The sequence below is a fragment of the Aphis gossypii genome, chromosome X (assembly GCF_020184175.1).
Source record: "Aphis gossypii isolate Hap1 chromosome X, ASM2018417v2, whole genome shotgun sequence".
Classification (NCBI taxonomy): Eukaryota; Metazoa; Arthropoda; class Insecta; order Hemiptera; family Aphididae; genus Aphis; species Aphis gossypii.
Genome location: NC_065533.1, coordinates 13,048,828 through 13,064,396, shown reverse-complemented (window position 1 = coordinate 13,064,396; position 15,569 = coordinate 13,048,828). Strand labels below are relative to the sequence as shown.

Here is a 15,569-nt window from a genome sequence, read left to right as displayed (position 1 = left end):
CTGCAAGTTTTTAAAAATATTTATGTGATTATTTCTATAAATACTAATCTATAACAAAAATTCTGTACACGATGTCCATATATAATATAATATTATGTACTTATACAAAGACTATAAGTGATTATAACAATGATTTGGCTATAGATTTTGTGTTGATCCATTATTAATAGGTATTGATGAAATCAATGAAAGTTTATACTATCAATCATTATATTATTATATGTTGTAAATTTATGAATTTTAAATAAGAAATACCTAATCTTTCTAAAGTTTACTGTCATAATAATATATTATTATAGGTTTTTTTTATCAAATACTGGCGATTATCCCGCACCAATTTTGTATATCAACAATTTGGGTTATCCTATATTATATAGGTACGGGCGAAAGGCTTAATGGAACCTTTTGCGATATTTTTAATTACGATTACAATAAAATAATAGTGCGCGCGCGCGCACGCATATAAATAATTCATGAATTTAATAACGTATAGTGCTGTGTCTTCGGACGGCGGACGACGCGAATGGATCGCACATCGAATGGGAGGAATAACTTAACCGCGTGCAGTATACAGAACACATTACATTACATGCACATATTATTATATCTTACACGTCGCCTATACACTCGAAAAACGAAACAAAACAGAAAACACGGGTCGTACACGGTATTTAATACAATAAAATAATAATAATAATATAAAACTCGGGCGTGTATTCTCGTACCTATTTAAGCATTATAAAACATATACGTACAAGTATATGGAGCGCGGCGCACACACGAAAAAGGAGGAAGCTCGTCGCCGCTAATTGCATTCTAATGTCGGCGGGCGTACAATAATTTGTGACGGTATCGCGTTCGCGTAAAAAAACACTATACACAAGTATATTATACATACGTATGCGCGGTTTTATTTTTTTAATTCATTATGAAGGATATGTACGGTCGGTACGTTATTATATTAATATATGTATATACTGCATTGTGTATAATATATTATTGTAGTCGGGTAATTTTTTCCCGTATTATTCTTATATACGAAGTGACACACACACACACACACACACACATAGGTACACTCGTTGTAATGATGATGATGACGACCGAGATAGAGTACTCGCGACGGGGTGGTGGCGGCGCTGCAGCGGTGGCGGGCTTAATAATAACCGGAAGTCGAATGGGCGGAGCCAACCGACGGCTGTCACCGGGCTGCCGTCGCCGTCGCCGCCGCCGAATATCACGCGAACCGCTCATCAGCGCCTATATTATCATGTACATTATAATATATTTAATATTATATTATATGTACGAAGCTCGCGCCAACATAAAAAACGACGCTGTCCCGAAAACGCGTAATTTACACCTTATATCTACTACCTATATACATAGGGCGTCGGCTAATGCTAACTCACACATAGGTATACTATATATAGAGGTGAGTACAGATATATTATAATATACGCCACGACAGGGCTCTGATGTCGTTCGCGGTACGCCGTGTAACGCGCGGGGTGTATATAGAAAATTATAATAAAACAAAAAAAAAAATTAATGACGATAATAACCGACAACAAAAAACAGAAGAAATTACGGTAGGCATAATATTATTGTATATATATACATTATACATGTTATAATATGTACCTGCTGCAGCGGCTGCAGTATATATGTATATGCTGTGTATATCTGACCCACAGCGGCGGCGGCAACAAATGTATAAGCGCACAAATTATATGGTAATTCACGTCGTTTAGACGTGCACACGTGGAATAAAAAACAATTTGAGAGATTTCGGTATTTTTCGTCCGTTCCGCGCCCGTAGGTAATCCGTGCACCGCGCGCGTATTTACGCCCGGGGATAATGCACGTCGGTCTTTTTTGTTATTTTTTTTCTGTTTCCATTATTCGCTTTTTACAACATAAATACATAATAATAATATACGTGTGCGTATATAATAGATATATTAAACTGTGGTGGCATTAGTGAAATCTAGTGCTGTATAAAATATAATATTCGGTCACCCTCCGCCCACCCATCATCCTGTGGGCCATCCACATGTCACAGACTTATTGCACATATCACAGGTTGTGTCTTATGTGCCGCCCAGGCCATCGACTATAGTGTGTGGTATGTTTACCAACAGACATATACCGCAGTACCTATAGTACTTATACGCGGTAGGAGTTGGAAAATTCTAGTATTAAAAAAATTAACACCGTTCGGGCTAAAACCATTAGAAAAAAAACTATCAAAATATAAAAAGAAACGAGTCGCATTTATACGTGTACTTTTAATGCGTTTAATGGTGTGTACGTGTTATAATTATCGCAGTATTATAGTTTCCCATGGAAACGGTCGAAATTATTATTATTATTGTTGCACCGCCTCGGCGTGCAGGTTCGACGGTTTCGTATATACCTACAAATTTATTAATATATATATGCATAACCACCGAATATTCATACATATAATAAAAAGTACCTCCTAATATGTATAATATTATAATAACTTCTGTGTATACATTTTTGGTAATTTCACAAATTATACATTGTACACTACACCGCATACCGCCCGCGAAACACGCATATTTTGTCGCCATTAGATTATGCTATTATTGTTATTAATATTACGTGGGTATAATATATACATATAAATTATGTATTGCATTACGTGTGCGTTCGAACGCAACTCAGACCGGTGAAAATATAATTAAAAACGAAATAATAATAAAATATCAACGAATATTTCATATGTTATTTCATTTAATTTGAGTTCTGCGAGCGGTGGAAATAGTATATTATTATTATTATTTTAAACACGATTCTTTATTTATTTCTTTTTTTTTGTTATTTTCACATCGTTTCTCGCGATTAATAGGTATATAACTGCAACACTATATACCTAGTACCTACGTGCGTTATCGTTACAATACAATATTAATAATTTTTCTAGACGATTCAAACATGCGACGGTCAAACGCGCGCCGCAAGTCAAAATACGCTTAAACATACCTATAATATATCATTATAATTTTTTACCCACAACTCAACTCGATTTTTTTTCTGTATAAAATACAATATTATCGTATAAATGGCGTGTTTAGTTTTTGTAGGTATAGGTACTTGTTGAAGTCGAATAACAATCTCGATGTCACGCTCGAAAATAGTTTAAAATAAGCGAGTATTATTGTGTATTTACATTTTTCAAGTGTTACCTATAACGCCATGTATAGTTGACGATCAAGAAATCGGCTTGCTCCTGCCCCCTCGGAAGACAATACATAATATTTTGAAACGCCCAGAAAATTCCAAAGACTACGCGCGCGCGCTCCCAACTACTATAATATATTATCAACCCTACGGTCATACAATATAATATATATGTATAGAATTCTTATATGGTGTATATGGTGTGTGTGCGTGTACGGCGTATGTAAACAAAACAACGTAGGTACATAGGTACGACGCCCCTCGGACGGGGTGCGAAATAATACGCGAGCACACTGCACGTATATAGGTACACCATGTACGCGCATATTATATACAAAACGCTGAAACCGAGAGTGCCGTTGTCAAAGGTGTTTTTTTTTGTCTCTCTTTCTCTCTTTTGCTCTATCCGACCGGCAAACAAACGATCAATTTATACTCACGCGGAGGTGGGTGGCGGTGGCGACGGCAGTTAAACTCGCGACGTGTGAATGTATGACACTATATTATATACAAAGGCCTCGGTGGCGAAAACAGCGTTGTGTTTTATCATCATCGCGTATTATTATTATTATTATTAATATTACTGTTGTGTACATTACAATATAAACGCAGTTGTGAATTTCATGCACAGATGACAGACACGCAAATATATTATATTTTATTATAAAATGCGATTTTTATTGTGCACGCGCGTTTATAGGTACACATAATATGTACGCGGTCGGTCAATGTAATATCATTTACGTCAGTAGTAACGATAAAGCCACCACCGAATTGCGCGTATATATAATAATAATTTGTGGTTTTATGTGTATACCTAGTATATATAGTATATTATTATGTTTGTACAATATATTATTATTGTGGTGGCACTAGGAGGAGCGCTTAACAAGCGCTTGTTGTACTTTACAGTCGGACCGTGACCCGCTCGCTGTTTTGTTATATAGCGTACATTACTATTATTATATTATACACGTATATAGACGAAAAATCCGATCGCTCGCTGATATAGTGAATTTGCAATTTGTTTTATTATTGTTACATGTTATACTCGAACATCACGTTGGGATTGGAATGAACGACGAAACCGCAGCCACAACATACATAGGCAAATCGGGATTTATTTAAACAGACGTCTGTAGCACTAGCACGACGGAAAAGTTTATTTCCCATACCGGGACATTGTACGTTATACCATGTGAACGGGGCACGTACTAAAAATAATATTTGTATTTGTATATTATGCGTATACGTTTCCCACTTATATGTAAATATAATATTATAATATAAAACTGGCGACCGTTTGCGTTTTTCTGCGCGTACACGTGTATCTATATATGTGAAACAATATGAGTTAAAACGTCAGAAGCAGCAGCCGATGATATTATACTATGATTATTATTGTTATGTTTTATTTGAATAACAACGGGCGTGAAATTACGTTTGACATGTGTCAGTCAGTCAGTGCGTGTGATACGTGTGTGCGACTCGTCAACGAGTGTACAATGAAAATCGCGTCCCCAAAAGTATCACACCACAAAAATTATAATATACAAATATAATTTATAAATACAATATTATTATAACACATTGTATTATTGTAATATTTACACAACGAATTTTACGAATGTACAACGTTCATTTTTTATTTTGCTCCCCTGTCGGTTTTTTAAGGTTTTATATAATATAGGTACATATACATACATTATAGCATGTGCAGCCAAAATTATGCTTGCTGGTGTAATAATATTTTTTATAGACACTCTCGCTTACAAAACATTTAGGTACGTTCAAAAATATGTTCCAAAAAATCGATAAATTTAATATTTTAATAATATAGATGCACACCTCGCTGTATTTAATGTATAAAATGCGACGAGAAGATATAGTTTTAGATAGTTTTCTTCGCGATAATAATGCGTAATATGACTTGCGTATATATGTTTAATATCACCGAATATTAAACCTTGTTATAATGCCTCAAAAGTTATACATACGACAGTTCGATCCGAAAATACTAAATATAATATTATATAAATATTAGGTATAGCAAAGTAGCGATCACCACCAACAGGTTTATACTTAAAAAAAAATAACAAGAGCACATCTGTTATATAATAAATAACAATAATATAAAATATGATACGTTTATAATAATATTATGCGTTATAAACGCGAAACTCTAGTGACGTGTGAACGCTGACGAGTTACAATGAGCGTATATTTTGTGCACAGTGCAAATCGAACCGCAAAATGTGCACAAAATCGGCAATCAGCGTGGACCATTGTGAGCACACACACACACACACACACACACACACACACACACACACACACACACACACACACATGTATTGTATACACATTTTTTATAATATAATGCGACCGCCTATTTACACGCGGATCGACGTCAATATTCGAATAAAAAAATAACTCAACGATAATTTTCTATGGAGTCGTGACATATATGACATTATATCACCACGGGTAGGTAGATATATTATATAATAATATAATATATAGAAATACCTGCACGTTTTATTATTATTATTCGGTGTCCGGTCACAAAATTGTCAAAAACCCGCCACCATATAAAGGTGAGAATTATTATTGTTTTTTATTGGCGACACCTATGTGTATAGCTGGATATTTTTTTATATATGCGCTGGAACACACACACACATATACATATTTGTGTATATATTATATTGTATACACTATACGCGTGTAATGGTTATAACCAGTCGAGAGACCCGCTGCACGTTCACGTTTTATTATATTTTATTCATCGCGTTATTATACTCGTATATTATTGTTCAAATGTTCCATACTACCTCAGCGCTCGCTCGCGTGATAATATACATTGGATACATAGTGAAAAATAATTTTTCATCCGTTTGCGAGGTCGCGTGTGACCGATACAATTATTATAATATATTGTAAAACTTTAACAGCCCAATATTATTATATACGCATCAATGCAGCATGATGCTATTAAAGGTAAAATAATAACATTTTATGAAGAGCACATCTTGACGTACGTACAATATATTATAATAATATCTATTTGGTTATATTTAACACTAGCGTAATATTAAGAACTTAATAAGGGCTGTAAAATCGTAATTATAAAATATTAAAATATTGTCAACCTTTTTGAAAATTCAACAAAGTATTAGATTTTTGGAATATTTTGAGTTTGAATTGTTATTACGTATAATTGTTGTATGAAATTAAAAAGTCTTTGAAAGATCTAACCTCTCCTTAATCCCACTTATTACGCACATGCTATGTTGTATTGTATATTATTATAGTAATTGCTTGGAATAGAATAATATTATATACATTGAATAAAACATAATATTTTTATATTAGTATAAAAATATTGGGTTGGACACAAAGGTGTGAATAAAAAAATGTAATCGTAAAACGTGCGTGCTAGCGAAATCCAAGACGCGCAACGTATTTGGCGCATAGATATTTTTATTTAAGGATAGAAAAATAATAATAATATGTAGGTAATGTAAGAGATAACACACGTCATTTATACGTCAGCAATGTTTGAATATAATGTTTAATTCATTAGTATTACGTATGTATCTATAATATAAGGAGTGGTAAAGTGATGGCTGTGTCACCAACTCGATATACACACGCCTATATTATAATTAAATTTAAAGATTGGGCTATTGCGACGGAAACGTGTATTTGGAACATAGAAACTTCCATTACGATATGTAGGTAGCTGATTATAATATATTATTATTGTGTTTGTAACCGCGGTACCGCGGGCTAATGCGATTATGCGCCCGTATATATATACCTCCTACTGCAGATACACGTCAACGGCATCATATCGTAGGTTAATTTATATCATTACCACCTAAACAGCTGTCTTTTAAGTAAGTAAAATGTATACGCAATACGTTCTACTATATTCTATAAAATCCAAAACTCTATAATAGATAATTAATTAAGATTTTGTGTCATCGGGGAACCCATTCCGGACGTGCGCGGAGACAGTATAATACAGACCCTATACAACGATTTCGAAAAAACGTCTTTATGTAATTACATACTTTTATGTAAATATAAATTTGATACTGCTGTAATCATCAACCCATATATTTTAAAAAATTACACAAATTAAGTGAACGAATTCAAGCGTTTTTTAAATATAGTATACTATACTGTATTACTGTGGTGAGTTCATTTAAAATGTATAGCTATATAAAAAAAACACTAGTATTTTTAATATATTTGATATTATAGGTACATATTATCTATAATAACAACATAATATTAATATAGGTAACTTTTATTGAGAAGTTTTAGATTGTTGCACCTAAAACAATTAGTATGTATTTAAGTTTTTAGAACTAATATACTACATGCAATAACTAAGAACGTAAAAAATTTCTTCAAAAGTCATCAAGAAGATTGAAAATATGTACAAGCCGTATAGAATCATCTATTGATATTCCAAAATCGGTCTTATTTAAAGTTGAACCATCATAACACATATTAGGTATATACTATAATATATTCTATTGTACCTATACATAGATAGATACATATTGTCTGATGTTCAATTATTGTATACATACTATTATACTAAATAATAACATTTCACACAATTTAACACTAACACTTTAGTTTGTTCATGACTTCGTGTACCTCTTGTTATAATAAACACATGAAATAGACGGGTGGGACTGATGCGATATCTTATTACTTATTATTATGGATAATATATTAACGTATAGAATGCTCTTTTGTTGTACTCTACAACAATATAGCATATAATATTCTATTATACGACTATCCGCGTATACCATAATAATATTTCCCTGTGCAGACACGTGCGTACTTATATACACTCGTATATAATCGTACGTACGAATAATATGATAGGATTCCCGCAGTTATGCAAATACATACCACTGTAACCGACGGCCAAAAATGGAAGTTTTGGGGGTGTCTTTCGGACAGTCAAATCGCGCAGCTAGGGTGCATGGACAACGTCGCCGCATATCTCCTGGGATTATACATTATATTGTTATTATTTCTGTGTTCTCGACATCACAGTCACGGAGGACAGAGTTGTGGGTAATTTATCAATCATTGTGCCATGTATCACGTTTACAAGACTGACAAACTCACCCCTACAATGCGCGCACCTCAGGGATTAAGCGGACGTTCAATGCGGGTATATATAAAATATTTTCTTCTTTTTTTTAGAAACACAAACACAATATAATGTGTCTACAATATTTTTATCGTACGTATTATCATATTTTATTATGAACCTATACGTGTGTAATGCACTCTCGATTGATATGCATCCGAAAAATAAAAAAACGGCCGAGTCATTGCCGCAGTTGTACAAGCCAGGTATATGTGGAGAAAACGGTAGGTATGTTGGACGCACACATTAAAGCGACTATAATACATATATTATACACTGTCAGGCGGTAAAACGATCGTTTTGTAACATGTTACATCATTGTCGCGCTCACGAATTGCACCCTGAATTGCAGCACGGTGGCAGCGGCGGCGGTGACGATGACGGCGGCGGCAAAGGATTACAAGAAGGGTTACGATAGTGTTACGCCGAAAGGATGTATTAAATAGCCCCTATTAGGTACATGCATCGACAAACTGCAGTTATAAGGACGATATATTGCATCCCCGCGGGCAGAAAGGTTTGTGAGCGGACCGAGGAAAACGTATCTGCACAGCGTGTATTCGGGTCTTATATATAGGTATATATTAATATTATTATTATAGATGCACACTGTGCATACGACGGGGGTATGTACACCGTGTGACGATTTCTCTTATTCTCGCGGACAATGCGCGGTCCCGAAGGAGGAAAGATACCAGCGATAATAGACAGTTGGAAAGAGAGAGAGAGTGATGAGTATACGCGGAGAGAAAAACGTAAAAATACTCGGGCCATCGTTTATTTACAATGAATTGTGCACGGTTTTGTGTACGTGTGAGTGTGTATGTACGTATGTATTATAGAGTTACATATTATACACACACACACACACTCGCGGGAGACGCAAAGTATTTAGCCACAATATAAACGACGACGACGACGACGATCGCGCGACGTAACCGATGGGGCGCGGTGTGAGGTCTCGACGAGCGTGGTTTTATCATCTCTCCATGAAAGGGACAATAGCCGCTTGTATTATATGCCTTTTAACAACGTCAAAACACACACTCACACATTCATATATGATATAAATACACGTATTTTTGTGCTCGCGTGTGTGTGTGTGTGCTGCTACTCTCTTGGTCCCAACACATATGCATTTAACGTCGTATGCACAATGTATAATAATATAATAACAAAATATACACAATATATAATACGTTCTAAACGCGCGGCGGTCTGTCTCGGCATCTCGCGCTCGCGCCTCCGAGAGAGAGAGAGAGAGAGACCGTCCGCGCCGTGCACCCATAACACTACGCAGCTATGGCGTTTGAGGAATTCACGAGGACTATTAAACTTCTGCCGCGGCAGCCGCGCTCGCCACATTATATTATTATTTTATCATCGTCATATTATACATATATACACACACACACGCACGCACGTTGTACTATATTTATATACATTATATGATATCGCCATATGGGTATATTATGTACCTACCTATACGCACCTACATAGTATTATATTAAACGCGCGTGTGATAAAGACCTACAGCGGCGAGATCGACCGCGGTAACGCACGATTAGAATAATATAATATAAGGTACACCGGGTGATCCGTTTAATATAATATTATGTATGAGACCACTCATTATTTCAAAAACTATTAACGCTTTTGAAAAAAATGTTTGTATGAAATTTGATTGTTACATAGATCGAAATATTCCTATCAGCTGTTTCATAGTATGGAATTAATAATATATGTTGTTATTCCTGCAAACTAAATAAAAATTGATTTTTAAAAATATCATGTAACGATTTAAAATATGCACGAGAAATATTTTCAAAAACATGTTTTTTTTCTTCAAATAACGAGTGTCTTACGTTAAATGGATCACCCCGAATATATTACCATAACATAATAATATGATCGATGTGCTGTTCTAACCGCGTGACCGCTCCCTTTGTCCCTTCGAGTTATCTGTTTGCTGTAATCTATATGGTTAGATTTATTCTGATCTTAGATAGGTATATTATGTAAGTTAAGTCATTGTTACATATAACTGTGAACGATTTTTTTATCAAAGAAAGTTGGTCGAATAAGCATATTAAATTATCAAAAATAGGTAGGTACAGTTCAAGCCGACGAAATATCCGCCCGTGCCTTATAATATATAGTTTAAACTACAATTATTACTAGCACACGCATTTAATAATTCTTAATAAGTTCTGTTATTATGCTTAAATGATGTACGCGCGTGAGGAGTATATTATAATAAGTATAACATACAAATAACGACTACGATGCATTTACAATAGGTAAGTATTTGAGGTTCCACAACAATACAATAATATATCGTGGGTGTAATTTTGCAAAATCTGATGTCATCGCGGGGTGTTATATTGCATTATTGGGTATATGCGAATCAATATTATAGAAATCCAAATGACTATAAATGACCCAAGTCGATAATAATATATAATATAGTTATAAATAATAAATAGATTATTATTTATTAATGTTGGCTGGTCGTTCGGGACATCGATAAAACGTCATTAATAATAACTTCTGTCCTGTGTATACTTTTATATATTTATGAATGTGTGTGTCAGAGTACGATGCGTATAAACACGCGATTCAGTTTTCTATTCTTTTATTTCGTGTCCCTTGTTGAACTCATTCAAAATGTATAATACCAAATCAATATAATAGGTAATAATATATTTAGGAATGTTGTAGAAATTAATAGCGCACCTTTTTGCTTTGTACGAATCATCGAATGGTATTATTATTTACGATTCATAATTATTTTCGTTATTACTTATTATTATTATTAAACATATTATACCTACATTTGGAAATTAAGGTAATGGAACGATATTATATCTAATATTAAACAAGAGTAAAAGTAACAATTTTATTATATTGTTGTAAAAGTAGGCAAGACAATATTAGATCTTGTATAATATATCTTGAGAAAACAAATGTTGAATAAACATTAAATATTTCATTAGGTATTTTTTAACTGGAAAAACTTTAAAAATTTATCATTTAACTACTTTGCAGTTTTTTAAAAATTTTCTTTAACAATTTTGGATAATTTTACATATAGTATTTGACGACACAAAAATAATAAAAAACTGCCTAAATTTTTATTTCATTGTTTTAAAATTATCTCTGTTGTAATGAAAAGTCTTATCTTAAAAGTTAAATGCCACCTGCAAACTATAATTGGTCGTAATAAAAATTGAAATCATGAGAGTTTGACTTAAATTTTAAAGTATTGAGTAATCTCATCATAGGTATACCTCATCTTTAACATATATTTCCCAGTTTATTTTCACTGTACTGCAGAGTATCTGTGGTAAGCAAATTAAACAATAGATTAACAGACATAGTAAATCATACTACTGAAATTTATCAGGATATATGTGTTTTAATAAGAATTCGAATATGAAAGTTTAGGTTTTATTATATATATTCATATATATTTGAGACAGGCGGTAGTCGCTGAAAAACCTATACGATTATTGATTAATACTATTTTATAATTTTTATTTGTATGATAAAATTTTGCCTTTGAATTTTACTACTATTATAGCTAATACCAATATAGTATTGTAATATTAAATTCGTATGTTTATTTTGCTATATGTTACGTTGGTCACATCGTGGTTACCGACAATAAAAATATTCTAAATTCCCACCGTTCGATAATAGTAATGACTAATGATTTTGCAGAAAAATAAAGGATTCCGATAAACCGATAGTTTCGAGGAATATCATATAGGTCTGATTAACATATATGATAATGTAAGATAATATTATGTTGACTCCCGGTCGCGTTGTTTCAACGTTAAACGTCGAATTCGTGTATTAATCTAAATCTAGTTTATACATTTATAACTAACGAAAATAAGTTAACCATCCGTTAATAAAGTTTTAAAACTTTACGCATTTTTGATTCATTTATAAGAAGAAAAAGAAAGATTTTAAAAGGCGGTCAAATGTTTGAGAAGAGTTTTTACTTATTTTCATGTTTTAAAATACTCGATTGTGTGTTTACATTAGTTTACAATGAAATATTTAAGTGCTTATACCTACTTTGTTTTTACTCTGATTATTTTAGACACCTCAAGTAATGAACTTTGCTTATAATTTTATGTATAGAAAAGAGTTCATTATTCCATATTATAACCAAAATAAAATATTAAATGTATTCAAATATATCAAAACACACACACACAGACATATACATAGGTATACAGTATAATAGCAATATAGACTAGAAATTATTATAATGACGTTTTGGAAAATTTAGTAGTTGCCTATGTCTAAATTTATGATATTATATAAATAATTATTGAAATGCGTATTGTCGTGAAAAGCGAATATATACCGAACGTTATATTACCTAATATTAATCGTACGCTCGACAAAATACGCAATAATAGGAATATTATAATTATAAGCTAATTCGTGGTTGGTACCTATATCTATTTTACATAATATATTATATAAAGTATGATGCGTACCTTCCAGTTTTGGTGATGATCATTTCCGTGCCCAGTTCGTGAAATTTGGACCAGAGCTCTTTTGAAACGGACTCGAGGTAGCATTCCGTAGATGCTAAATCTGGACTGGTACATTTTGCCAACATAGTTGCCAGATTCTTAGAAGTAGCCTGTGCAGAATCGTGTGGGGGCGGTGTCCGGTCACCGTCTTCGGACGAAGCGCTAACCGTTTCTCGAGATCTCTTTTTCTTTGAACCACTAGTCGATCCATTATGCTTTCCGTTTCCTGCGTCCACAGAAGATCGCCGGTGATAGCGGTTAGCGGCCAAGTCTTCCGGTTCCGAAGTCTCAACAACGTCCACTTCAATGTCCAAATCTTCGGTCCCGCCCATCGAACCTTCGCCTTCAGTGCCTGTGCGAAATTGAAATAATAATACATATAAATAATCAAATTTAATTATTAAAATAATATAAGAATTATTATTAGATATATTCCAACTATTGCAATGATTGCAATCATGTGATTTACCTATTATCGTGTGATAACTTAAAATTATAATAATACCTATAGCGCATCAAAGATTTTAATGGCATTCAATTGATTAACAAAGGTGATAATAATTAATAAGTAATAAACTAATAATAGTATCTCAGTAAAATACGCAAAAGTGATTATAATATATTTTGTCGGAGTTTAATCGTTGTATTATATAAATTGTGATTTGAAATATCATAAAATTGTGTCTAAATTCTAAAAAATTAATACCTAAACAATATTATAGGTATCATTAAACTTTATAATACCCCCGTTAATATTTCAGTGACTTAAAAACAGTTTCGTTTTATTAAAATACTTAAGTATTTCTAAATTATGACTTTCTAAAAAATATACAAAACGAAATAAAAATTAAATTTACACAAACATATGTACTCTGACAAAATATGTTTATGTTATGGTATATATTGACTATATAAAACGTATATGATCGATTAAAATGAGTTACACTGCAGGTAGATTTGATCGGGTATACGACAATATAATAATTACTAAAACTTATATCGTACTAAGACGACGTCAAAACGAAATTAATAAATACAAAAACAACAAACAATTTGAAAAGTTACCGTAGTTGTATGTTAGGTACCTATATTAATATTACCTAAATTTCTTTCAAGTCGCATGATGTTTATAAAAGTCCATCATATTATTATATTTGTATAGGTATGGCACACGAGAGAAAAAAAAACATATGAGACACGTATCTAATAACACAAAATACCTAGGTACAAGATATATTTTTGCACTCACCGAACATGATGTTGTGTCTCGAATCGGCAGCAGTGGCGGCGGCAGCGGCAGCGGCGTCATCTTTGCGCATAATAGCGTCGATCGAAAAGTCCGTGGGCTTTTTGATCGCGCTGGCGGGATGCTGTTCCTGGTTGGCCGTACCCATTATCATATTATCTGCACCGGTATCGAGTGGTATATAACGTTACCGTATACGGGCGGCGAAACGAAAAACGCGCGTGGACGTCCTATGCAAGAAGGCAGCACCTATACTGTATATCTGAGCGTCACGGTATATACCGCGATCCCGAAAAAAATAATTTGATATTCTTCGGGTACGATTGTCGGACGTCTCACGAACGCGCCGGAAAAACGCTCGGAAATACAACCGTCGTGCGGAACGGACCGCGATTTCGTCGGACTGCCGATCAAAGGCGAGCGCCAGCGGCCGTCGTCGTCGTCTCGCGGACCATATTATTATCGCTTCTCATCTGTGCCGTCGTCGTGACGATACGAATAATAATAAATATTTACCTATCGTTTGTGTTACGCGGCGGTACGGACGTGCCGAAAACGAATGCGCGATCGCGGTCGACTGACGATGGGCGCGGGTTCGGTATATGGTATGCGGTGTACAAGTGTATACCTGCGCGGTTGCAGCCAGTGTCGCCGTCGGTCGTCGTGTGCGCGGTGCGACGTACGACGTGCGTGTGCGATGTGTGCGCGGCGTGTGCGGCCGGTCAGTCGAGTCAACGTCGCGAGACTAAAACGTGGCGGCGGCCAGTGCGCAGGTCGAGACGGTGGCCCCGGGGTGGCGGAGGCCGCGGTCCCGTCTAGCCCGGCCCACCGGCCACTGACGCGGGGGGAAGGGGCGTGGCCGTCCGGATATCGATCTCGCCCCTCCCCGCCGCCCCGTCGGCCGACGGCTCGACGCGGCCCAATCGGATGGGCGTACCCCCGTCGCGCCCCGCCGTTTCTACAATGCCCACAAATACGGCGCGGCGGCGGCGGCGGCGGCGATAATGTGTGCGGGCCCGTCGTTGATTTTCTCCGGTTTTTTCCACCTCCCCCCCACTGATCACCGCCTCGCCATCTACCGAAACCGCAGCCCCCCCGCCGTCGCCGCCACGGCCGAAGCGCTCGTTCTTCACCCGCCCATTGAACGCCGTCTCGGCGCGAACACAAAACAACCGCTACATTATTATTATTATTATTATAATACGTAATAATAATTATTACCGCGCGAGTTTATAATATTATACACAATGTGTATATATAGCCGTAAGTATACGCAGGTCATAGGTACCTTCTGCGGTGCGGCAGTGTTTTTCCGCGTACAGTATTCCGCGGCACAATTTGCATAATAATATAATTTTGTGTATAAAAC

General features: G+C 35.1%; 1 protein-coding gene across 1 annotated transcript in view; it reads right to left on the bottom strand.

Annotated features, from left to right (window-relative positions):
• Nucleotides 1-14,950, bottom strand: part of LOC114127050 (T-box protein H15-like) — a 54,806-nt gene extending 39,856 nt beyond the window's left edge. Inside the window, exons 1-2 of the mRNA XM_027991145.2 lie at nt 14,204-14,950; nt 12,916-13,306 (exon numbers count right to left, since the gene is read on the bottom strand). Coding sequence (XP_027846946.2) covers nt 12,916-13,306; nt 14,204-14,354 — 542 coding nt within the window. The 5' untranslated portion in view covers nt 14,355-14,950. The remainder of the gene's footprint in view (nt 1-12,915; nt 13,307-14,203) is intronic.
• Between the last annotated feature and the right edge of the window lie 619 nt (nt 14,951-15,569).